The sequence below is a fragment of the Sphaerodactylus townsendi genome, linkage group LG04 (assembly GCF_021028975.2).
Source record: "Sphaerodactylus townsendi isolate TG3544 linkage group LG04, MPM_Stown_v2.3, whole genome shotgun sequence".
NCBI classification, from domain to species: Eukaryota; Metazoa; Chordata; class Lepidosauria; order Squamata; family Sphaerodactylidae; genus Sphaerodactylus; species Sphaerodactylus townsendi.
Genome location: NC_059428.1, coordinates 45,067,418 through 45,092,536, shown reverse-complemented (window position 1 = coordinate 45,092,536; position 25,119 = coordinate 45,067,418). Strand labels below are relative to the sequence as shown.

Genomic DNA, 25,119 nt, shown 5'->3' with positions numbered 1-25,119 from the left:
GACGTATATCTTCTTTTAAAGGCCTCAGACCTTGTGGAGGCTTGATAAATTTCAAGTTGTTACATTTAGACAGAAATGCTTGAGAATGTTAAAATTGTGCATAATGTAAAATGTAAAACTGATGAATCAAATTGATAGGCAGTGGGGTTTAAGAGAAGCAAAGAGAAGTTCTTCCAAGGACACCTACTTAGCTGTGGACTCATTGCCCTAAAAATGTTGTAATAGCCCCTAGTAAATGGCTTTCTGAAAAGATTGAATCTGCTAGTGTCAAAATCCTCCCTTTACAAGGCTAACATTAAATGATATTGCACATAATATTAAAGGTTAGGGAATTTTCATCACTGTCTGCTTCAGGTATGGAAGACTATTGAGAGCCAGTGTGGTGTAGTGGTTACGAGTGGTGGACTCTAATCTTGAGAACTGTGTGAGTGACAGAATGTTATCGGGTGAACTGGATTTGTTCCCCTACTCCTTCACATGAAACCTGCTGGGTAACCTTGGGCTAGCCACAGTTCTCTGAGAAGTCCCACTTAACCTCACAACTTGTCTTTTGTGAGGAGATGAAGGAGTTTGTAAGACTTTTTGAGATTCCTTTCAGGAGAGAAATCCAAACTCCTCTTCTAAATGGGCTATCAGTTTGACACGACATTTCATACATTGTTAGAAATAAAACTTAGCACGCACACTGTATGCCCAACAGTGCAATTTTGATCGCTGTGGCAGGCAGAAGTGGCATGGCAAAGGATGTGCCGCACCACCTCCAAAGGAGCTTTCAGGCAGCGGGGCAGGGAAGGAAACTGGAAATCCCTTCCACCACCCGAATTGCCCCATTGACTTGAATGGCTTGTTCTGCACAAAAGTGAGGCATAAGACCCAGAGCCTGGGACTAGCATTCCCAGCTGAAACATTGACTCCACCTCTGGCCTGCCCCTCCCCAATGCTTGCATCTGCTCAAGATGCCAGCATGGCTCAGCAACACCTCAGACTTCTGAGTTTCAAACAGAGGGGCAGCCAGCTGCTGGCACATTTGCCCCTATGCCAACTTGGCTGCCCCTTACACAGCAGAAGGGGCAAATGCTTCAGCGCATCCCTCCGCCATTTCCTCTGCAGTCCCCCTCCCCCATGTGGATTGGCTGCCTATGACTAGGACTCAATTCAGACATAATGCCGAACTATGATTTGCGCTAGCCCGTAGCGTAGATCTCAGACTGTGGTTTTGAGATTATGTATGTATGATAAGCTAATCGCTGTTTTTGGAATGGTTTGTCAGCTTTTGCTTCTGTTCTCTGATCTTTCCCTTTACTGAATTCATTCCCCTGATGCAGAATCCTATGGACCTTGACTGTATATTAAGATACTGTGCTAAATAACAGTTTGCACATGTTCTGCAAACTTACTTCAGACTACTGCGTTTTCCATTTTCAGCTCTGTAGCTGATCCTGCACCATTATTTGTCAGTCAGACATCATATCAAACCAAGATTAAGCTGTTTCTGAAGAAATTAGCTCTGATTCAAGAACGTGAAAGGAATGTTCAGAGAACAGCATCCTGTGACTTGTTGCCATGACACATTACTAAAAGGCTATGGAGAAATGACAAAGTGTCTTGGCTCTTATTTGAGCAGCACATTCATGTGGAAAATTAAAATGTAAATCTACATGAATGGCTTTTGAATGTTATGGGCGTGGTTTGCTCATCTATGTATATCTCAATTTTTTATTGCTTGAAAGCTTACAGAAGGATTTGTGAATGGGCTTCATTGAGCATCATTGTTTTTCAGGTGATGTGACAATACATAAATTCTGTCTTGTGACATTTCATTTGTGGTTTCTCATTCACACAAGCACATATAGTCCCTGAATGACTAACAGGAACACGTGAAGCAGCCTTTGGTGAAAGAAGAAAATCTAGCTAGTAAGCTGATAATCGTGTGTCCTTTTGTTTTCAGGGGAGATCTGTGGATTTTCCTCCTTCAAAATTAAAGGCAGGGTATGGAGAGCAAGCTTGTTATGTTCTTGATTGTCTAGCTGAAGAAGCCTTGAAACGCACATCCTATAACTGGAGAAGGTACAGTTGTTTATGAAAACACTACTGTTTAGATGAGTCAGGTGCTAATTGTACAAAATGAGAAAACAGAACAGCATGAGGAGGCCATATCAAAATGCTTTCATTCGATCTGGGTTTTCCATTCAATCAGAAATTCGTTGAAGTCCTTCAGCTTGGTAATATAATTTAATTTTAGACATGGCTAAAACTTCTCTTTTTCACCCTAAATCTTATTCTTGGATTGTTATTGCGCCAAATACATTTATTTAACACTGGCAAATTTCCTAGCCAAGGTAATCTCAGTTTGGGGCATCTTTGTAAATCTTCTTGTATTTCTTTCCATGTTACTGCATAATTCTCTTTGTATAAGGTATCATTTTGTCCATTCAGATTGACTTCCAGATATTTTACCTTATGAGATAGGACATCATGTCCAGTAGCTTTTCAATATCTGTTTCTTCTTGTTTGTTTTCAATCTATTAACTTTATATCCTGAAAAATAACCAAACAATCCAAGAATATTTGGTCCATCAAATATTTTGCTGATAGTTAAGAGTTACTTATAGATAATACTACATCAACTGTATAGCTTTTTATATTGAATTCTTCTCCATCTATTTGCAAACTTCCAATTCTTTGGTCTTGTCTGATCTTTGTCACCAAAAGTTCAAGTAAGCCAAAATAAATAATCATGGACATTGGACAACCTTGTCATGTTCCCTTTTCAGTTCCTCTGTAAGAATGCTGTTAATTAATATTCTTGCTTTTTGCTTGCTGTATATTTTCTGTTTCCAACTAAAAATCTGAGTCCACATTTCAAATGCTCTAGTGTTTGTAACATAAAAATCCTTGAAATTTTACCAAAAGCTTTCTCCATGCTCCCCAAAATGAATGCTGCTTTCTTCTTAGATTTAACAAATTCAGTAGCATCAAGTACAAATCAAACTATCTTTCATGCATCTTTTAGGTACAAAACCCATCTGATCTTCATGAATCAGTTTATATATACACTGGTTGCCATTGTTGCAAATAACTTGTAATCTGCATTTAATCACAATGTTGGGCTGTATGATTGTGGTAATTCTGGGTCTCTTTATGAATCAGTGTTGCAGGTGTTTCTTGCCATGATGGGGGGAAATTGCCATCAAGACTAAGTTCATTCATCATTTCTTGTAAAAGTAGGATTGGTTTTATTTCAAGCATTTGTAATATTCTGGAGTTAGGTCATCGGGTCGTAGTAAGGTTTAAAGTGAAAAATGAATCTAAGAGTCTTGACTTCTAATAGCTCATCAACTACTGTGTATGGGATTATTAAACCAGTAATTTATTCACCTCTCAAAATAATGGAAGCTAGTAAGGGGAGGCAAGGTCCAGTAAGAGGTATTGCATAGGAAATGGGTTTGTGTACTATACCTGAGTATAGCCTGCATTATTTCCTTTCCTGGCAGAAGCACAAAAGTTAATCACTACCAGGTTATGTTGTAAAAGATCTGCGGGTAACTGAAGCTCTACCAGTGCCTTGAAAAAATGCTGTATCTCAGGATTGTGTTGATTTTAGGCCAATATATCCAACAGAAGAGCTAGAAGAAGAAGCAATAACAGAAGATGATGCTGAACTGACCCTAAATAAAGTGGAAGAAGAAATTGCGGTAGGTATGCCTAATCATCTGGTGTTGAGCAAATGTTAAATCATTTCCTTTAATAAGTTAAGGAAAATCCATATTAAACCGAGTCAGAAGAACAAGGCGAAGGAATTATTTTGTTCACTTGTCCAAATGCACCTTGTGTCAATGATGGGAGAGTTTATGAGCTTTACTCATATCCATAAATACAGTGAGATACACATACAGTGAAACTGGGAACATCAAGCTATGAAAATGGAAAAAATGCTCTTCTAGTGCATACAACCTGTTGGTACAAACGTTGCTCAGTCGGGCTGTCAGAAATCTGGAGGTACGTGTGTAGTGGACAGATAATCTTTTTTTAAGGATTCAAGCAGATTAAAAAAAATAGCACTGTACAAGACTGGAAAGCAAATCGAGCCAGCTATACTAGAATCTGTCTCCTTGATTTGCTGATTTTTTACTTGTATAGAGTGCTGTTATTTAATAAAAGGTGTAAAACCTTTTATATAATTTCTTAACCCCTCCCTCACAGCCTGAAGACGCGCAGCTGACTCCGTGACACCCTTCTGTTTCATGTGGCCTTCGTCAGAGGATAGAGATCTGCAGGTCAAATCCCATTGACTTCAAACTGACACTTGGTTAGGCACCTGTTATGTTAGAAAAGATGTTCAAAAGGTGTTCATAACAACTGGTTCATAAGATATATATGACAGCTGTCCCAACTGACCGCAGACACGTAGTGTTCATGAAATGGCAATCCTGGAGGCATCTGGAAGCAATTCTCCAGCTGTCACAACAACTGGAATTTCAGATGGCTGTATTCAGTATTGTTATTTCTTATTGTAACATTTGTGTACGCACATACATACCCATGGAACAATCAGGCTGGTGTGTGGAATAAACATCTTTGGAAATGGCTGTAAGTGACCTTTAAATGCAATGAAGGGCAAAGCAATTGCCTTGGTCACAGCTAAAGGCATGGTGTTCATAAAAAGCAGGATATTGTAATGTTAGCTCATTATGTTGTCCTTCACTGATGTGTTTTTATGAAATATTTCAGGAAGTCTATGATTTTGCATTGCTTTATACATCATAGGTAATATGTTTTATATGTTTTTAAGGAAGAAGAAACAGACAATGAAGATAACTACATTGATCTGAATGTTTTAAAGGCACAAACTTACAAATCAGTAAGCATTTTTCGGTTCAGTTAGCAATATGAAATGTGGTATTTTTGCACTGAAAAAGTTCAAAACAACTACATTGGATGTAAACTAATTGTGGCTTAAGCTAGCCATTTAGAAAATGCAAAAACGCAAATTAACTGTAGCTTCAGAATTATAGAATGCCTGTTGAATTATGAGGAATGTTTGACTACATTTATTTTGAAGAGGACAACTAAAAACATGAAATGACATCATCCCAGGGAGTCCCCATCCCAGGGAGTCCCCACCTCTCCTGTTACTTGTTAAGTAGTTTTTGAAGTGGGTGGGGCTTGTGCCCAGCAAAGCTTCTGAATGGCCAATGAAAATAAGATTGGCTGTACAGATTTTTAAAAACATTGCTTCAGCAGCAGCTGACACTTCAAGGATCTTCACTATATATGTATGCAAGAAAGGATTTTTAACAGTATGCACCATTTGCAGTGATGTATCTCCCTTCGATGCTTCTGTCATGGTATTTTCCATAACACTACAATTGTATAACTGCTGTTTTCAGCACAAATGGTGCCACAGGTAAGAATTACGATATTGTGCACAGTATTACTGTTACTACAGGGTAACGGTTTAAATAATAAAAGCTTAAAGAAGCTCAAGTTGAAATAAAATAAAGTTCTGAAAAACTTTATTAGCCAACTCCGGGCAGAGACAGGATCAGGGGAGCTCACACAAAATGGCAGTGTGTTCTCACTTTTATAGTATTAATGACAGGTTACATCAAAATGGCAGTAAAGAATACACCCCAAAATGCCACATCATCAATCAATCATACAAAAGGTGGAGATTTTCCCTGTTCCCACAGTATTTTGGGGTTGTCCAAAGTCCCCATTGGAAGATGTCAGTATTTCACCCTTTGACGTAAAGTGAACTAGAAACCCTTGTTTCCTCTTATCATTAATGTTTCTTGTTGCCCTGTTCCTTTAACAAGGAATTTGATCATTCCCATAGGCCTTTCTATGGTTTTAGGAAGAGGGCAACTTTAAAGTATCTTCTGGGTACAACAGGATCTCAAAAACAGTTTAGTTTGCACATTTTGTATAACTGTGAACAAAGAGGCATCTTTGGAGCTTATTTGGCTGAGTTAGCATTATTAGTGAAAGAATAGGTTTGAGGCCTGCATGATTTCTTTGGTTCGCAGCTTTTATGGCTGCCATCTCTCCATTATAAGGAAAAATAATGGAGGGAAAGAAAAGTTATCTTTCCTTTATGAATCAAAAATCTTTTCCCTTTCTCTTATATTTTCCTTATTGCTCTCACCTTCTATCACTTGCTGTTTCTTTCTTTCACTCTCACTCTTTTTCCTTCTGCGCTTACATTACTGAGCATTGTAATTAGCTTTCTTGCCATATTTTGATAGGATATGAATGAATCAAAACAAGAAGAGATTTTAGAGTCCACAGTAGATGCAGCTGAGTGGAATCTCGAAGTGGAGCGAGTCCTTCCTCAATTGAAAGTAACAATAAGAACAGATAATAAGGTAGGTAGTCTTACCTCCACTTGTGTGTGTGTGTGTGTTTGGCAGTCTGTCCTGTTTTTTGTTTAATATATTGCAAGGGTGGAGCACCTCCACAGTCTGTAATCAACCCACAGAACTTTGCAATGAGCTAGAATCCCAAATCTACTTAATTTGAATTCCTTCTCAATGGCCTTTCCTCTGAAAAAAAATCAGTTAAAAGTGAAGTGTGATTAAAGCATCTTGATTGACAGGAGAGCATTTAAAAATAGATTAGCATCTATAAATTATGTACTTGTTTTCCAGCATAAACATGTTTTCAAATTGAAGGGACTTCCTGAGCAGCAGAATAAATGTATAAGCAAATAGATCTTTGAGAGTTATGTTGTGGAAGACTTGGGCTCTCCAAACTTTATTGATTACTTTGTCTAGCCTTAGAGACTGCTTTACTTCAAGAGCAGTAAATCAGAGTAGAACAGGGTTTTCCTAACAGTGCAACTGCTGGGTAATTTCCCGTGAGGAAGAAATTTATGTTAGAATCACAATAGGTATTGGCCTGGCATTGAATCATTTTTGCCCCCATGGCTTTCTGCATCATGGCTTTCTGCATCATGGGATGTTGCCCCCTCTACCCCCACTCCCCCATCTTTGTGGTATATTCTGCCCACTACTTAGTCTTATCTAGATCCCCATAATCTTTTCTGCTGGAAAATGCCATTAGAAATTCCAGTCCTATAGAGTATGGCCGAATCTAAGAGAATCTTCTCAGCTTTTATTTTTTTTGAACACTGCTGTCTTTGGCAGACACCTTGTACAGCAAAAACACATGTAGGCAGAGAAACTGGCCCATCATGCATGGAACTCTTACCCCGAGCCTGTTCCCTGTGCAGTAGGCTCTCCTAGTGTTCCCTGTTTACTCATGAGGAGGCCGCTCAGTGCCTTGCAGCTGCTTGAAAGTCTCAAAGGGGCCTCTGGTTCTCTTGACTCTGCTTTTTAACAGCATTAAAGGCATACAGCTGATATTTTCTCTTCCCCCTCCCCCCATTCCCTTCTGCACACACATGCACACTCTCTCTCTCTATGTATCTCTGCAACCATTGCAAGATAAGAGAGAGGCTTTTTAAAAACAGAGCCTTGCCTGAAATATAGTTTTGAAAGCCCTCCTGACCATCAGGGAGGGTGGGGGGAGGTGGGGTAGAGCCCAAAAGACACCTGCTTTTTCTTTTCTTTGAACAAGCCCTTTCTGTTGTTACTTTATATCAAAAGATTGATCTCTAAATATGTGCACTTTAGAGAATCAAGAAGGAGCCAGCAGCTTGGAGTAAGGCTGGTGGGGGTAAAGGGGAAGGATCCAGGGCACCTGCCAACTGAGGCTGTGCTGGTGGAGGAGAGACTGAACACAGATGTTAGACAGGGATTAGCAGGGATGGGTTCTTTTTAACAAATCCCCACCCCCATCACTAACAGGGTGTTTCCTCTCATTTCCCCCATTCCTTATCCATATTTCATCTCTGTGCTTAATTCAGTGATCTTTTGTTGTTGTTTTAAAATTTACTCTGTTAAATGGTTTTCTTTCTCTTGCCCAGAGTCACATAACTTAGCATTCATGTGTCCTGTTTGAAGGGGAGGAGGGGGCAGATGACCACAAAAAAGTATGCTGGAGTCCCTCCCCCCCCCCCCCGAACTGTAAAGCTGTTATGGATTGTTGCTTCCCAGACTGTGGATAACAGCTGTAGTTCTCTTGATCTCTCAATCAGTACACTTAGGGAAACAGGAAGGAGCCGACAGTATGGAGGGGTGACGAAGGGGAAGGTGAGCAAAGCAGTGCAAGCGAGTAGGAAGACTAGCCAGGGTGGAGAGATGTCCAGGGCAAAGCTGTGCCTACTGGCAAATCTCTCTGCTCTGGTAGCAAAGGAAAAGTTAAAATTGTGCTAAAAGTGGTCTTGCTTGCTGCAGACAGAATGAAAAGTGAATGTGGGGCTTGAAGAAATATGTCCGTACAAGAAATCTTGCTGTGACGGACATTTGCCCCACCATGCACCAAACACATTTTGTGTAATTGGCCACTGTTTTCTTCTTTTTGCTTGTAAGATTGTTTGTTGGGTCCTCTAATATTCTCTGTTGGTTCTTTTCACTTGCTTGGGTTCTCTCAGACTTTCTTTGGCTGCCTGCTATTCATATTCATGGGTATAGTTTTTGCTTCCAAGGCATTGACTCAAATCTATCTCTCTGACTGTACCATTTTGTCTAGTGCATGTTTTAAAAGTATTTTTGATATTTACTCTTGAATTCTTGCTGCTGTTTCCCATTGAATATGTTGAAGATGGAACTATCCTTCTTTCCATAAAATCTTCCTTTCTTCTGTCAGCAGCACTGTGTGTTTTTTGTTGGTAAGCCATTGAAACCTTGGCAGTGTCTTCAGTGTCTCCCTGCACATCTGGTACATTGCCAAATCATTCCAAAATACGCCCTTTCCTCTTGAAATGTGTTATTAATTTCTCAGATCTGCCTTGCTTAACTAAACTAATGCAAATATGCTTGAACTGAGAAGAAATGTAGACGAAACAGACATAATTTTAACTAGTGCTGAAACCAGTATGCAGTGAGGCTGTTAGCTGCTCATCAACATATGAGAATAACTTCATCTTAGCTACTAGACTGATTAGGAAGTCAGCATAATATTTAAGTCATCACTAGCATGATTATGACAGTAATCAGTTGAGTGTGCTCAATATTGCCTAGTGCTGTTGTAATATAAAACTCATAGGGTTTGATTCTATGATGCCTTTCACTAAGTCTTCCAAAGTCTCATTGATGGAAATTTTTCTATTGGAAGGGAGTTTGATGGAAGGGTGTCAGGAACTAAACCATAATCTGGGAGGTAACAGTAGTCCCCTGTGCGAGCACCGTGTCATTACTCACAATGGCAACTGAAGTGTTTAACTGCATGTAGACTGTACCGCTATATTCTGTGAGGAGTGTGTGTGCGGGGAGGTATGTTATTGAATATTGCTCTATTCCAAAAAATGCAGCATATTAAAAACTGAGAGAAAGCGAAGTTAAAGTCATCTTTACTAATCCTAAAACATAATTCAGTAAGAATGTAATGCATAGTGGCAACTAACTCCTAGCCAGTGTCATGGCCCCTTCTGCTGTAGCTGACAGGTCATCCAAGGAAGAGTTAACTGAGTCTTGCAGAGAGATGCCAGCTGAATCAGCAGCCTGAACTAGCCCAGGCTTCTGGCTCAGAGCAAATTAGCAGGGCTAAGGAAGATTCGAGCAGCTCTGGGTCTCCAGATGTAAGTCAGCGTTGCAGACGGAGATTGAGAGTGGCCTTAAAGGAGAGGCACCACTCAGCAAGACTGCAGGCTAGACATTACCCAGAATCTTTGCAGGAGCAGACCCAGGCAAGTAGCTCTGGGGAATAAAAGGCCTTTGGCAGGAACTGCAGCTATGGTTGCGAAGTGGATTTGTCCGGGGCCGCTCCGGCTGCCACCCTATTCCTGGACATTGTGAGGGCACCAATAGGGTGAGGGGTCCTACTCATCAACGGTCCCTCAGCCCCGCTGGCGACAAATTGCCCTGCCGCGCCTCACGGGTGGTAGAAGACGCCCGGCCCCTCAGCCCTGCCTGTGATAAACGGCCCCACCATGCCTTGCGAGGGACAGAAAACGCCCAGTTCTTTAGCCCCATTGGTGATGAACAGCCCCACTGGGCCTCGCAGGGCCAGGAGATACCAGCATCAGAGGCAGGCAGGAGGAAGGGCTGTGGGGCCGAGCAGCTGGCGGCAGGCACTCTGGAGGTGCAGATAGGCTATGCGCGCATTCGGCAAGCCGGGGCTGATGCGGCGTCCCTGCTTGCAGAGCAAGGGGCAGGGCCCCCAATTAAGAGCGGGGCTGGGGAGAGCAAGAGCGGGATTGGTGGCAGCTGTGGAGATTGGGGTGGGGGCAGAGGTGGGATTCAGGGGGTTCCGAAGGTTCTGTAGAACCTGTTGTTAAAATTTAAAATATCACTTTTTAAATACTTAAAATATTTTTATTAAGTATTAATATTTTTAATACTTAAAATAAAAAAGTGATATTAAAAATATTTTAAATACTTTTTAACAGTCATTATTTGAATCCCACCACCATTGGAACCTGTTGTTAAAATGTTTGAATCCCACCACTGGGTGGGGGTGAGGAAGATGGGCAGGGAGGATAAAAGGAGGAAGGGAGAGAGTCCTGAGAAAGGTAGTGTGGAGGTGCTTGGAGAGGGGGAGAAAGGAGGGAACATGTTGGAGAACCAAAAAGAGAGCGGTGCAGAAAACAAGGAGGTGGAGTGGTGGAGAGCCGGTGTATGACCAGTCAACGTGTATTTCAGCTGGAAGAGTGTCAAAGAGGTTTCCCTTCAGTGCTAGGGATAGCGAGACCTATCCTCCACCCTTTGGCTGCAGAAGTTGATTGAACTTACAAACTCCCCTGCTATCGGGGGCGAGGATGGGCAGGCTGTCACCTAGGACAGCACAGGTGGGTTGGGACCCGAGATCGAAGTCACCCCCAGGGAAGCAGGACACCAAAGGATTCTACCTGACCTTGTCTGCACGTCACCGCTGTCTCCAAATCCGACTGACAACAGATCGGTTTCTGACCGTAATTCCTGGATTCTCCTGGCTGCTGTATGTATTCCCGGCAATTGACTCCTGGTCTGATTGACTTCTATTTGGACTCTCCCATTGACTTGGCAACCTTGGACATTATCTTTTGTTGAACTGCAAGCAACCCAGCCCTGAACCTCTTCAGTACTGCATGTTGCTGTGGCAACACACCAGCCCCACCAAGCCTGCACAGTTTGCAGCCACCCCTCAGTACAGCAGGAGGCCAATAGGACATACCTCTTCCAAGATGGATCAGGCAGTTGCTGATGCACTTGCTGACTTGGCTACTCAAAGAGGTGGGATTGAATGGGAGATATACAGTATTTGTTGTAAGCAAAGCAGGGAGCAGACTTTATGAAGGTCCTTATAATTGGAATAACCTTTCTAATAGTGGGATGGTATTTCTGGAGGGATTGACCGTTGGCGCCTTGGGTTTTTTTGCGTGAGTTTGGGATTGTTCAGTTCCATTAAATCAGCAGCGGGAAGTTGGTTTCTGTGGGCTTGGTTTGAGGAAATTTTGGGCTTTCTTTTGGCTTGGTTTGATGAAAGTCTTTATATGGAAAGCCTGGCAGCTTCCTTTTGCAAGCATCTGAGAGGGGATGGGTGGTTTGCAGTAAGGGCCACTTGCCACGTCAAGAGCCCCTGAAGAGTCCTGAGGAGTGTAAGTCTTCCACAACCTTTCATTACCACGGGCCAATGGCAAGATGACATGGTAGGGCTTAACGCTTTGGCAGGTGCTGCAGCGCAGGCTGGAATATCAGTTGGGTCTGTGCAGAAGAGACTGGGGGAAGGGACTTTGACAAATCAGGCTTGAATCCTCTTCTGTGACCCAAGGCCTGATTCCACAAGCTAATTAAAGTGATGTTTGAATAAAGCCTTTGTCACTCTGTCTTGAACTGTTTAGTAATGAATACAAAGGTTTTGTTGTTTGCAAAATCAGTCCCTCACCATCTCCAAAAGAACAAAGTAGAATTGGAAAGTTGGAATCAATAGTACAGCCCAGGGCATTCTTTTAAAATGGTTTGTAAAGCAAGAATATTCATAAGCAACAAACCGCTTGCAAACATTATTTCATTTTCCCAATTTATACTTTGCTTTTCTACCTTCACCAGGGCCACCAAGGTAGCTAACATATTAAAAATATGTGTAATAAAAACATATTTTAAATAATTAAAACCCAAACAAAAACACATCATGACAATGGGTAAAATAAAGTTAAAGACAACAAAGCTAAAAACAACAAATTAAAACAAGGGAGGAAGGAGGTATCACTGAGGAAAATCTGGACAAAACAAAAGACTCTTCTCCCACTGGTAGAAGATGACAACAGAAGAAGGCAGATGAGTCTTCCTGGAAAGAGAACAATGGATACCATGCTCTGATACCATGATCAAGAAGGCCCCATCTTGGATCACCACCTGTCTATTATTAAGGGGGCGGGGGGAGCATCTAAAGTAGAGCCTTGGATGAAGACTTTAGTGGTTGGGTAGGTTCATAAGGGAGTAGCCAGTCCAACCCATTGCTTCAAACCCAGTGGCAGTTTTATTTTGGGATGGAGAAGTGATACTATACCAACACAACTGTTTGGGGCTGAAGCTTCCCACCCTTTCCAGCAGTGAAGCCAACTTGACAGGGTTATGATATGGCAGGCATGAAATAAATCGTGTTGTGTCTTTTTACTTCAATTGTAGGATTGGAGAATCCATGTAGATCAGATGCACCAGCACAAAGATGGAATTGAGTCTGCTTTAAAAGAGACCAAAGTAGGTTTTTGATGTAATCAGTTAATTCAGATGTGACTTTTTGATGACTTGATAGCAGTTCAGAGTTTCTGACTAGAGAACTTCTCTTTCCTTGTATGTAGTTGCTTATGTTCATGGTTCACTTGTACCAAATTATTCTGCACGTAAGTTATTTGTGGTTTTTTAGGAAGCAACATGGTCCTCTCTGTTTTCTATCAGGCACCATCAAGTACTATGGTTTGGGTTTTCATGGGCAAACCTGTCAGTGAAACCAAAAAGATTTTTGTTTGCCAATTTTCTGGTTTTTCTGTGAACTAGCCCTTGCCCACAAACTGGCTTTCCTTTTTATATAGAAAAAGTTTGGGAAGCCTTTAGATACAGCTGGCAGTGAGGAACAAAACATTATTTGGAGGCTTTGTTGTGGTTACAACATAGATAAATATGGTTGAGAATGTCTTAGCAATTGATGAATGTTCACAGTTCCAAAAAGTACATTCTAAAAACATGCTGTTTTGTTATTAATAACTTATTCAAGCTTTATTATTATTTTTTCCCTGTGGGGCAAAAGAACTTGCTTGGGTGATTCCCACCCCTTCCTTCAGGGAGGCAGGACAGTTTTTCTTACACTTCCAGTCACCCGGTTTCAGTTTTTTTCCTTCCTCAGAAAAAGAGGCAGAGATAGGCATAGGCTCTAGAGCTCTGCTGTTCTTTCTCTTATTCTAAAATCTATGTTTCCTTCTCTATCCACCTCTACACTCTGTTCCTTTTCCTGTATAGCAGAGGGCAGAAAGGAGCAACTTAGGCTGCAGTTGAAACACAGACAGAAACCTTCCTGTCAAAAAACCCTAAAAGCGGGAAACTGTTCAGAGGATGGATTCTTCTCAGAATCAGAGCTGCAAGCCCCTCTCATAGCCACTCCAGCCTTGAGAACAGGGGAAGACACAGCTTGCCCAGGAACTTTAAAATAGGTCTATCCTGGGGCTAGAGCAGTGCAACAGGAAAGTGCATGAAGAAGAAGCACCTTCCCCACTCCAATCAGATGGAAGGCTCCACGATGATAGGGGAAAGTGGTGCAGGAACAATTAGTCACCAGGAGAGGCCCTTAATGACAGCCCAGGCAAGTGTAGGGGCAGCAGCTCCTCCCCAAACAGATGCCAGCCTGACTCCCTCCAACTTGCCCAACATTGATCCCCACCAAGGGTCTTCTCATGAGTAAAGGAGAACTAAGCTAAACTAACAGTAGAAACTGGGGCCCTAGTTTATTGCCTTTCTCAGACAGACAGCGGGGGAAGAAATGGAGACTCACCATCTCAACAGGTGTTTTATCCCCAGTTAAGATCTTCCCAGCCCTTCCTCTCCTAGAGCCCATTCCAGTCACTAAACTCTTGGAACTGCAACCTGGCCCACTAAAGTGGCTAGGAAAAAGGAGGAGAGAGTCTCAATCACTCTGACCATGAAACCGGGGCACTTCATGGCATCCCTAGACCTCACCGAAGCCTGCCTTCATGTGCCAATACTGAAAGGGCACATAAGATTTCTGCGGTTCACAGTAAATGGTTCTCATTACCAATTCAGGGCACTTACTTTTGAATTACCTAAGCATCTTAGGTATTTTTGAAAATCCTTTTGCCCCCTGTCATCAAGCTAAGAAAATAGGGGAAACATGTCCACCCATACCTGGATGACCTCCTAAGAGCCTCCTCCAGGGACAAGTCAATAACAAATACCCAAGCCACCATCAACCTATTACCTATTAATAAGGAGACAAAAGACCTAAAGATTCAGACCATGGGTACTTGAATCATCAAAAGCAGAGCATCACCTCTAATGCAATTAGCCAAACGAATGGGGCTACTAATCTCCACAATAGACTCTATTCAGTGAGGAAGACTACACATGAGATCATTGCATTCTATTTCCATTCCAGATGGATGTAATGCACAAAAAGGACCACAACCTGTGGGTCCCACTACAAGTCAAGACCAGCCTGATATAGTGGACGCACCTTCCCAACTTAAGGAAGGGCAAGATATACTACATCAAGTCTCACCTACATATGTTCACTGATGCCAACCTCTCCAGCTGGAGGGCAGTTCTGAATGGATAATCAGTGTAGGGATTCTCGTCCAACTCAGAAACAAAACTTCCAATCAGTGTGTTAGAGGTCAAGCCATCTACCTAGCACTACTGTATTTTCACAGAACAGTTTACGGGAAGCCCTTGATCATAAAGATGGACAACATCTTCACCAAAATGTACTTAAACAATGCTATGGAAGGTCCCAAGCAAGATGTCTTCCTGCCCCACAGGGAGAATGGACTGTTGGATAATCACCATGAATGGTCCTTCTTCTGTGGAGTCAGGAGGACATAGTGACCCTCCCAGAAGTCATTGTCATCATCTATCCAAACAATAAGCTAATGAGGTTTTCCTTTTTAATATCTTTTGCTTCTTGTCTCCTGGTTCTACTGTTATCAGTTTGTTAGTTTCATGTTAGTGATAAGCAGAATTTATTACAGTTTTCTTAAACTGCTATCAGAAGGCACCAAACTGAAGCTGGGCGACTCCCACCACAGTACACAGGAAGTGAAAAACAAATGGTCTTGCCTCCCTGAAGGAAGGGGTGGGAATCACCCAAGCAAGATGTCTTCCTGGGTCTGCAAGAGAAGAACCACTCCCAATGAGTATACAACAGCCTGTTTTTCCAAAATGTGTGTGAATTTTTAAAGAATGAAATGTCTTGCTGTTTTTTAAGCTGTGAAAAAATTCCAGAAACACTGTTACTTAAGAAGCTTAGATCTAGCTATGGCTGAGCAGTTGAAATAATTCTGCTTGTTTCAGTTATACTTTGACCAGGATTCAAAGATTCATGCTGCTTAGTTCTGCATGCCCAAGGGGTCTTTGAATTTGTGTTTCCTGAGCAGTAATGTGTGCACATGCACACACTCTTACTGTTACATACCCAGTTGCCTTTGAAACAGACATCAAACATCTCAGCCCTTCAAAATATCAAAAGCACTTGGTGATATGGAGAAGGAAAGTCTTCAAAGGAAAGGAGTAAAAAAACAAAATCCACTGGGTATGCCGCCTAAAATAACCCTTTGAGTCTGACTCATGTTAAACCATTATAGGGCTACCATGACAAACTTCACAATGAAATCAGCAGAACCCTGGAAAAGGTTGGCAGCCGGGAAAAGTACATCAACAACCAGCTGGAGCATTTAGTTCAAGAGTATCGTTCTGCCCAGGCCCTTTTGAGTGAGGTAAGAAGCTGATCTTCAATCTTAAACTGTGGAAAGTTGATTTCTGTTAAAGACTTTACAAGTCCTATTTTATAATTTAATGAATAATCTCACTGTCATCTCAATATTTAATATTCCCTCTTGTTTAAGCTATTTGCATTTTAGTACTTGCTTTTGATCAGTTATAGATCATATCAAAATTGTAATTTTGTACTGTGAAGTTGGGACACCCCAGGACCATGAGATTTTCAAGGCAAGGAATGAAAAGATGTCTACCATTGCCTGGAGTTCCTTGGTGGTCTCCCATCTTAGTACTAACTGTGTCTGAACCTGCGTAATGCTTTGACAGGCCAGGCAGGGCTATTCAGTCTGCTAGATCTTATCAGAAACCTGTTATGTGTGCAGTCATACTCAGTATTGTTCATATAAGAAGATGATTTTGCAGAGCCTATGCATTTTATGTTGTGCAATATTTTGTCCTCATAGGCCAAAGAAAAATATCAACAAGGAAGTGGAGGAGTAACAGACAGGACTAGAATTCTGTCAGAGGTAGAGTCTTGTTTTTTGTCTGTTAGCAGAGTTTCTAAATGCCTGATGAATGCATATGTTGTGTGTGTTATATCAAGATTTTCAAAGTACAGTTCCAAGTCAAGCATTTTGAATAGGCATGAGTAGAACTCTTGAGTAGACCTGCTTAGGATTGCTCTTAGTGTTTTATGTCTGAAATCATGAGCATGATTCAAGAGGGAAAACTTATAAATAGTAGTTTTACCAGTTTCTTTTCTTTTCTTTTTTGAGCCAATTCACTCAGTTTCGTAGTGCATTAATGCCTGTTTCTAAAAATACGTTATTCAGAATGGGTGAGTTACTGTTCTTAATCTTCACAAAACTTTTTAATGAACATTAAACATTATTTTTGTGCTATAATTAATATAGAATGACAAAAGTTCATAACTTCACATATCTAGAAGAATCCTTGATGAGTATGTCTTTAGCTCCAAGCCATAGTGATTGGAATATATTCCCCTAATCCATTCTGTATTCTTGAAAAGTAAATAAGAGTACACATGTGTCTTGACTGCATGGTAACTGTTACAGAGTGAGAAACTGTTGTGTATGAAAATCCCCCCTTTAAAAAAAAAGACCAAGGCTGTTGTGACAATAGGCTTTTAATGCATTGTGATCCTTTCTGGGAATTGCTGGGACCCATGGTTTCCACAAGCAGTATGCAAGAAGTCTTTGGTTATGTTTCTGCAGTGACTTCTGGATTTTCATATTTTCTTGCTTGGCCTTGTCTTAATGAATCATTTACACTTGAACATCATGGAATGAGTAGTGAAAGAATCTATGAAAGAGATGCTGTTGACTCAATGTGTTGCTTTTAAATAAGTGATCTGATAGCTAAAAAGTGATCAAGTAGGGTTAAAGTAATCATATTTTGGTAATTAAAGCATGCAGCATTTTCAGTTTCAGTTGATAGTAGCTTATTTTGAAATCTCCAGCATAATTAAGCTCTGTTCCACAAATGTGAGGATGGAAAATGAATCTATGTTCTTCTGAGCTTCTGTCCTCCATTACAATTCTGCTTGTACCTCCTTGTGCACCCCATTGTGCAACTTAGCTGTAAATTGCGTCTGTCAAAAATACAGCATGGTGTTCAGCTGATCAGTAGGCTGCCTGTTTGGGAGGAGGGAGTGTTGGCCGTACAGGCCATTTAGGTTCGTGCCTGGTGTAGCTCTGCATTCCTAATAAGACACACTTCAGTAGAAAACCAAAACAGGGACACAAGCTAGCTAATGTGTCCAGCTTATTCCAAGATTCAAACAGTTGCATAAGTTTAATTAGCTTGACTTCAAAGGGGCAGCTGCCATCACCTGTCCATTCACATTAATCTGTTCTTCCTTGTGACCATTCTACAGTCTGAAAATTAATGGATGGTGCACTAGTCTTTGTAGACATAGGCATGAACTTGAGCAAAGAAAAAAAATCAATGCCCGTTTCTCTGTTAAATACCTCTAAATATTTAAAAGATATCAGGAGGCAGGGGGGCGGGGCATCTCAAGTAGTAGCATCCCTCCCTGGTGCCTCACCAGGCTTGAACATGACAAACTAGGGAACCAAATAGGATGCAGTCAGAAAGCTTCTCCCCTGGCTACCATTAAGGGCCCAGTGTGAGGAGTGTTGCAGTTTGTTGAGCAGCTAAGGGAATGACTGAGCCAGATTTGCCAGCCTGTCCAGGTACAGCCTCATGCTCTCCAGAACCTTTAGGCTATCTGAAAACTAAACTTCCAGACAGCAAGTCCTTGTGTACCCTTGAGCAACAAGATTGCTGAGCAGGTGTCCAACGCTTATTCTTTGTTGCAGGCTGATTCTGTCCTGACAAGTAGTAAGTCTGCCCTCTCCCCTCCACCCCAATTTTAAATGCCTTGTGTAAAAGAGGCATGTTGCTCTCTCAGTGGGAAATAAAATTCTGCTCCCTCATTTAAGCATGGTCGCCATAATGCACATTGAAAGCTTGGAGGGATAAGAAAGTGTTCAGGAATGTAATTAACTGATTGTTATATTGTAGCTATTTTGAATATTGTAGTGTAAAGTCTGGAGGGGAAGACATGTTTTTGTTTTTTATAAAAACAGAGCAATGGCCCTGCAGGAATGTCATTCTAACCCAGGGGTAGGGAACCTTTAACACTCAAAGAGCCATTTGGACCCGCTTTCCACGGGAAAAGAAAACACTTGGAGCCGCAAATAATTTTTGACATTTAAAATAAAGATAACACTGTATATATTGGTTTTTTTAAATCTTTTACTTCACTCATTCTGAGAAGACGGCTGCGGGCAATTGGTGCACTCGCCCTGCTACCTGCAGGGCAGGGCAAGGATCAAAGCGGCTCAGCCTCACCCGACTGCTTGCTTGAGAGCGCCGCCCCCCCACTCCAGCAGAGGAAAAGCCTGCAGCGTGGCCCAGCCGTCCGTGGGCAATTGGTGTGCCCGCCCTGCTGCCTGCAGGGCGGGCAAGGATGAAGCCGGCGGCTTGGCCTCGCTGTCTGCTGGGGAAGCAGACTTTTGAGAGGGGAAGCCCGCAGACTTTTGAGAGGGGAAGCCCGCGGCGCGGCCCAGCCGTCCGCGGGCAGTTGGTGCGCCCGCCCTGCTGCCTGCAGGGCAGGCAAGGATGAAGCCGGCAGCTCGGCTTGTGGAGCTGCAGTGTAAGGGCAGAAGAGCCGCATGCGGCTCTCGAGCTGCAGGTTCCCTACCCCTGTTCTAACCAGTATGATTGTTGGAATGTAGGCTCTTTATTACTTGTAAGAATAGTGCAGAAGGTTTGGTTTAAAGTGTCCTAGGTTTGAAGAATAATCCAGTTTATTTATCTTAGATTACTGAAGAATTGGAGAAAGTAAAGCAGGAAATGGAAGAGAAAGGAAGTAGTATGACTGACGGAGGTAAGTTCACTGGCTGTTTTGTTCCACAGACAAAGCACCCAACTTCTGTGTTACTTAATTTCCATGTATATGTGGGTTTGGGGGGGGGGATCTTAATACTGAAGCAGTAGCTGGGAAGCAGTAGCTGAAATGTGATTGGTTCTGTATCTTGTTTGGACATGGAACCCTTTAACCCATCTCTATAATCTGAATCTTGTAAGATGGTCCAGTGAGCATTTGTGATAACTGATGTAGACTGAATTAGGCTATGGTAGTTGGAAAGATAAATGCTTGGCAAATGTCTCGGGTTGTTCGTTCCATTCTGAAATTCCCATAAGCACAATCCTTTATGAGACTAGTGACTCATTCTTTCAAAAAAGAAAACATAAAGCTTCCCTGTGTGCAGCTGTGCTCTGTCTGTAATGCTCTGAGATTTGTGTGGCTGCTATAACTCTGGGTACTTGGAGAAATTGATGGAACTTCTGCTGGTACATATTAAAGAACAAATCTGTAGAGGGCCTTATTTTTGGCAATAACTTTTTGCCAATATAAAATGTAATATTCTGACTATAAGCACTGAGAGCATATGTACTTTTTAATGCACATTTTCAAATCCCAAATGTCAAGAAGGTGGTAGAATTATCTTCTAATTTTCAAAGATCTTGCATGTGAAATGATGAATCTGTTAAGTGATGTCTTCAGAGTATTCTTATCTCTTTGTATGTTTAGCTTTGTAGATTAGCTGAGGAAGTGAATTCTTTGGGTGGGGGAGCCTTGTGTGGCGGATTGACAGAAAAAATGTACTGTTTTGCATTTTTCTTTTTTGAACAGCTCCTTTAGTCAAGATTAAACAAGCATTAACCAAACTGAAGCAAGAAACCATTCAGATGGACATACGGATCGGTGTAGTGGAACACACATTACTTCAGTCAAAGCTGAAAGAAAAATCAAATATGACTAGGGATATGCATGCAACTATTATTCCAGATTCCTCAATTGTTGGAACCTATTAAATTCACTTGCCACTGTTAGTTTTTTGTAGGCTAATAATATTTTGTATATAATGTATTTTTTACAATATGTATGTCGCAGTATACAAAATGCTGAATGTTAATTCTGTTTGTATAAATTGATTTTGTTTTCTATGAAAATTTATTACACATTTCTTTTTTAAAAATGCTTTAATAAAATATCATTAAAAATCTTCTGGTAAGGTTAAGTCAAAGGAATTGGACTTAAGAAAAGGATAACTGTTGAGAAAATACCTAACTCGTTGCCTCCAAGTAATAACTGTTATAAAGATGGAATTCACGTTCATTTGAGGGCTTGTATCCTAAGATCAATGGAATGGCGCTTTTTTAATGTGCGTTTTTTAATGTGTGTTCAACATCCATCATTTATTTGATACTTTCATCATAGCAGTACTGCATCTGTTTCATGTGATGAGTACTAGGCACAAATATTTTGCAATTCAAGTTCTTATCCTTGTGATACCAAAGTCTCTTATTGCCGAGTTAATTTCACTGTAGCTTTTCTCAGAAAAAACAAGATATTTTGATTTAATAGAAGAATTGTGATTATTACGAAGCTCAAAATGCATACACTTTATAGGAATGTTAAGGAATAACACACTGATTTTCTTAGCAAGCAATCCTAAGCAGGTTTACTTAGAGTCTTACTCTTTTCTATTTAGTGGAGCTAACTCACACCCAAGAAAATGATCTTAGGACTGCACTGAGTCACCTGATCCAAGACCTGGCCATGTAGCGGTGTTTAAAATTATCCAGTAGTTTCTCTACCCTCCATAAAAATTCTCAGATTTTGGTCACAAACTTGTAATCCCTGAGCTTCTGAAGGTTGTGGGGGTGAAAAGCTAGGCTCCAAAGCCTAGAAGTTTGACACTGTGGCTTGATTTCAGGTAACTATCCTTAGCCGCCTCGAGTCTCCGGAGATATGGTGGGGTATAAATGTAAACAATAAATAAATACATATTGTAAACAATACATAAATATAAAATAAATGTAAACAATTAATAAATAAATGTAAACAATTAATAAATAAATGTAAACAATTAATAAAAATGTAAACAATAAATAAATAAAAACAAATAATATTTTTTCTCGAACAGTAGAAGAGCAATGCTGTATTAACACTTGCTGTTCTGTCACTATTCACCCAGGCTAAGATGTTCTAACCCTGCTTAATTTCTGAACTTTGACAAGATTAGGGTTGCTTGGGACTTTCCAGGTCTTGCTGCTTACCTCCCTGCCTTAAGGCCATTTATTTCCACTTTCTGTCTAATGATGTTTAACCAATTACCTGTCCACAAATTGATCATCCCTGTACCACGACTGTCAAGTTTACTCAAGTGTTTTCAGCTGGTTTGATCAGAAGTTTCTAAGTGTATAATGTCTACCTTTATGTGTTTGACCTTCTCAATTCTAGAAGATAGATGAGGCATGACTTTCCTTTTCAAAAACTGTTAATGCTTTCTTGTTAATATTTGTTTTCCTTTTTGTGTAAAGTTTGTTTTTAATAACACATTCCATCAATTTATTTAGGACAAACTTAAATTTAGCTGCTATGTAACTTTTAGCTGCTGTCTTCTCCAGATTTCTGTTAAAACTTAGTTGTCATGCTACTATGTCCAAACCTGGGGCCAAGTGACAGGTTGTATATGTTTATACGGAGATCAGAAAATTGATATTTGAGTTTTGAAAGACCTGCTGAGTCTATGCAATCCAGAACTGATCTTTTTTTTTTGCTTCTGCATCCATAAATTCAAACACATTCATTTTGTCTTTTCCCTAGAATTTTGGAAGAGCCTTTGCTATGAATGCTCTGTAGTGTGAGTTTCCAGCCAAGCATTTTAAACTTGTATTGATTTCAGCTACATTTCTCCTATTGAAATCAATGGGACTTCAGACTGCTTGAGTTAGCTCTATCATGCCCTATGTATAATATGCATAAGCCATATTCATCTTAGTGGGTCATAAGAAAGCCTTTCTTTCTTGGATTATGCCTCTGGTGAGACAGAGAAGGATTTGGGCTTCTCTGGGTGTTTTCCTCAGGCCCCTTCCTCACGGACCAAATATTCCATGGTGGGGGTGGGATGTAACTGGTTTGGGCAAGAACTTCGCATGGTTCCCGCCTCTCAACCGGGTGAATCCCGGGGGGAAAAACCCATGCCGGGTTTAACATGAATCATGCTTTCCATGATTCTTTTCATGAAACCCGGCATGGAGGCACGGCTGAGCGAACGGCCCCAGCAGGGATCCGGGTTGAAGGCGGCTACACCATCCCTTTTCCCCCCCTGCCCCTGAGTGGCCTCACAGACGGGGAGTGACCGTCGGTTGGTTGCAGCTGCGATGCCAGCCGGGCTGGGGGGAGGGGCCCCGGAGAGGCGGGGCATGGGAGGCAGCTGCGGCTCCGTGCGGAGCTATTGTGGCAACCCGCTGTGGTCCCGTGGGCCCCTTCCCTGGGCTGTGTGAACGGCCTGGGGCAGTTTCAGGGCCAAGTATCCCAGCTACCTGCCGGGATATTTGACCCGAGCGGAAAGGGCCTAAGAGAGATTATCTTACCTCAGAGAATCACTGGTTGAAAGCATCTGTAAAGGCACTTTTAATAAAATTCAGTCTACTGAATATCAGTGTATAAATTTTAGCATCAAACCTTTTTTTTGGGGCGGGGGGTGTCCATTAACATAACCTGTTTGTGAAAGGATGTTGCTCTGGTTTCCTGTATAAATGCATAATGGCTTAAAAATAAGCACTAAAATATAATCCTTTGTGTATTTGGCCAAAGGGCCAATTGGCTGTTCCATGATGTTGACAAAATTATAAGGAACCTTACATACCTATCATTTATTTTTTAAAAAGGTGATCGGAAGCTGTTCAAGAAGAAGAGTTGTCTTTTATACCCCCCACACACTTCTCTCTACCTCTAAGGAGTCTCAAAGCAGCTTATAATTGCCTTTCCTTTCTCTCCCCACAACAGACACTTTGTGAGGTAGGTGCGGCTGAAAGAGTGTAGAGAAATGTGTCTAACAAGGTCACCCAGCAGGCTTCATGTGGAGAAGTGAGGAAACAAACCCAGTCTATCAGATTAGAGTTGGCTGCTCATATGGAGGAGTAGGGAATCAAACCCCATTCTTCAGATTAGAGTCTGCCATTCTGAACCACTATGCCGTGCTAGCTCTATGTTCTAGACAACAGAATGCCTAACATCACTGGCATTTGGTTAGGACATTCTAGTTAGAATCATAATCAAAATTGTCAGCAAGGTTGAAGGAGGTGTGGTATATTCAGAGCAAAAAGGTCCCTTACTACTTAACCTGTAAATCAGGACTCTTGTGCAATATTCAAATGAATACCACACTTGTAAAATGTACCATAGTGTATGTAACTAATATAACCTGGTGATTCAGGAGGAAAGTCCCAGTGCTCACCATTTCCTGGAATTTACACTTGGGGGTTGGTTTCCTGGAGTTTACACCATGGGGCTTCCCACTCCATTGATTTCATCCTGTTCTTCTTACACTGCTGGGAATTTGATTGAGAGTTAGGGTTAGTATGTTGCTCTTGAAATTTTCACACACACAAACACCACCGCAAAAAAGAAGTGCAGGAAGGTTTTTGCTACTGGTGAGCCTAAAACACAGTTTTCAGAGTACAAACAACCTTGTTCTGATGCTTGGGTCAAACATATCCTGAACACAACTCAGTTAACTTCAGTGAAGCATAAATGGTGTCAAGGCTGAGTTGGAGATGGTTTATGACTGAATCTACATGCTTAGTTCCATGGCAATCAAATGCTAAGGGGGCCTTTTTCATGCAATCTTTCTTATTCATTGACAGATAAGACTTGCTCAAGAGTAGTATCTGAAGAAAATTCTGTACAATAAAATGATTGTGTACAACTGCAGAGGTGTTGTCTTCTCACTTTCACCCCTTCTGATCAACTGAGATCATACTGAGTAGGAAAGCTGGACTCTGAGGCCGTGTTATGTCAGTTGTTTCGTACAGGGATGAGCTGCTGATTTGATCACAAACAACTGTTACTAGCCTGAACACAAGCAGTAGGCTTGATAAGGCATCTTGCATCTAATCTTAGACTGTCCATAGAAGGTACCATATTTTCAGCTGTTCGTTGTTACGCTCAGCTTTTTTTCCCACCCAGAGTGTCATTTTGATTTTGTCCCTCAGATAACAGCCCCAGCCAAAGGTGGGGGTTGGTTCAATGGAACTGGCATGACCTTGCACCAGCATGTTTGCCCACCCTGCCAATACATTTGACAAATGCACCGGCGGAGTTGGCAACTGGGGGGCAGGCAGGAACTGCAAACCTTGGAAGCACCCAATCCAAAGGGGGGGGGGATGGCTGTTCCAGGCTGCATGGGCATCCAATCGGATTCCAGTGCAGGGGTATGTGTGGACCAGGGCATTCCTGTAGTAATGAACATAATGGGACTTAGGACACCAAAAGGGTAGTGTAAGTCTATTCAGCTCCATAGTCGGCTTTTGGCCAGCTGGGGAAGTTTGTTGTTTTCCCCCCTCCCCTGCTGCCCAAAGGCCCTCTGGAGGCAGTGTGGTGGCACAGTAATGGTGCCACATCTTGGCACCTCGGACTATGGTTGGGGCTGCCCAATATCTTTTGTTGTCTCCACAGTGTGCAAAGGGTAAGTAAAGCAAACCCCGCAACAGCTGCTTGGCTAGTCACCTCTACTTGTACTTAAACCCC

At 41.6% G+C, this 25,119-nt stretch overlaps 1 protein-coding gene across 2 annotated transcripts in view; it reads left to right on the top strand.

The window, feature by feature from the left end:
- IFT57 (intraflagellar transport 57) overlaps nucleotides 1-24,298 on the top strand; it is a 29,561-nt gene extending 5,263 nt beyond the window's left edge. Inside the window, exons 3-11 of one of the 2 annotated variants that reach the window (XM_048493158.1) lie at nucleotides 1,949-2,067; nucleotides 3,605-3,695; nucleotides 4,793-4,861; nucleotides 6,249-6,368; nucleotides 12,672-12,743; nucleotides 15,854-15,985; nucleotides 16,451-16,513; nucleotides 19,335-19,401; nucleotides 20,212-24,298. In XM_048493158.1, coding sequence (XP_048349115.1) covers nucleotides 1,949-2,067; nucleotides 3,605-3,695; nucleotides 4,793-4,861; nucleotides 6,249-6,368; nucleotides 12,672-12,743; nucleotides 15,854-15,985; nucleotides 16,451-16,513; nucleotides 19,335-19,401; nucleotides 20,212-20,393 — 915 coding nt within the window. In that variant the 3' untranslated portion in view covers nucleotides 20,394-24,298. The remainder of the gene's footprint in view (nucleotides 1-1,948; nucleotides 2,068-3,604; nucleotides 3,696-4,792; nucleotides 4,862-6,248; nucleotides 6,369-12,671; nucleotides 12,744-15,853; nucleotides 15,986-16,450; nucleotides 16,514-19,334; nucleotides 19,402-20,211) is intronic. The other variant, XM_048493159.1, reaches the window with a different exon arrangement.
- Nucleotides 24,299-25,119: the final 821 nt, after the last annotated feature.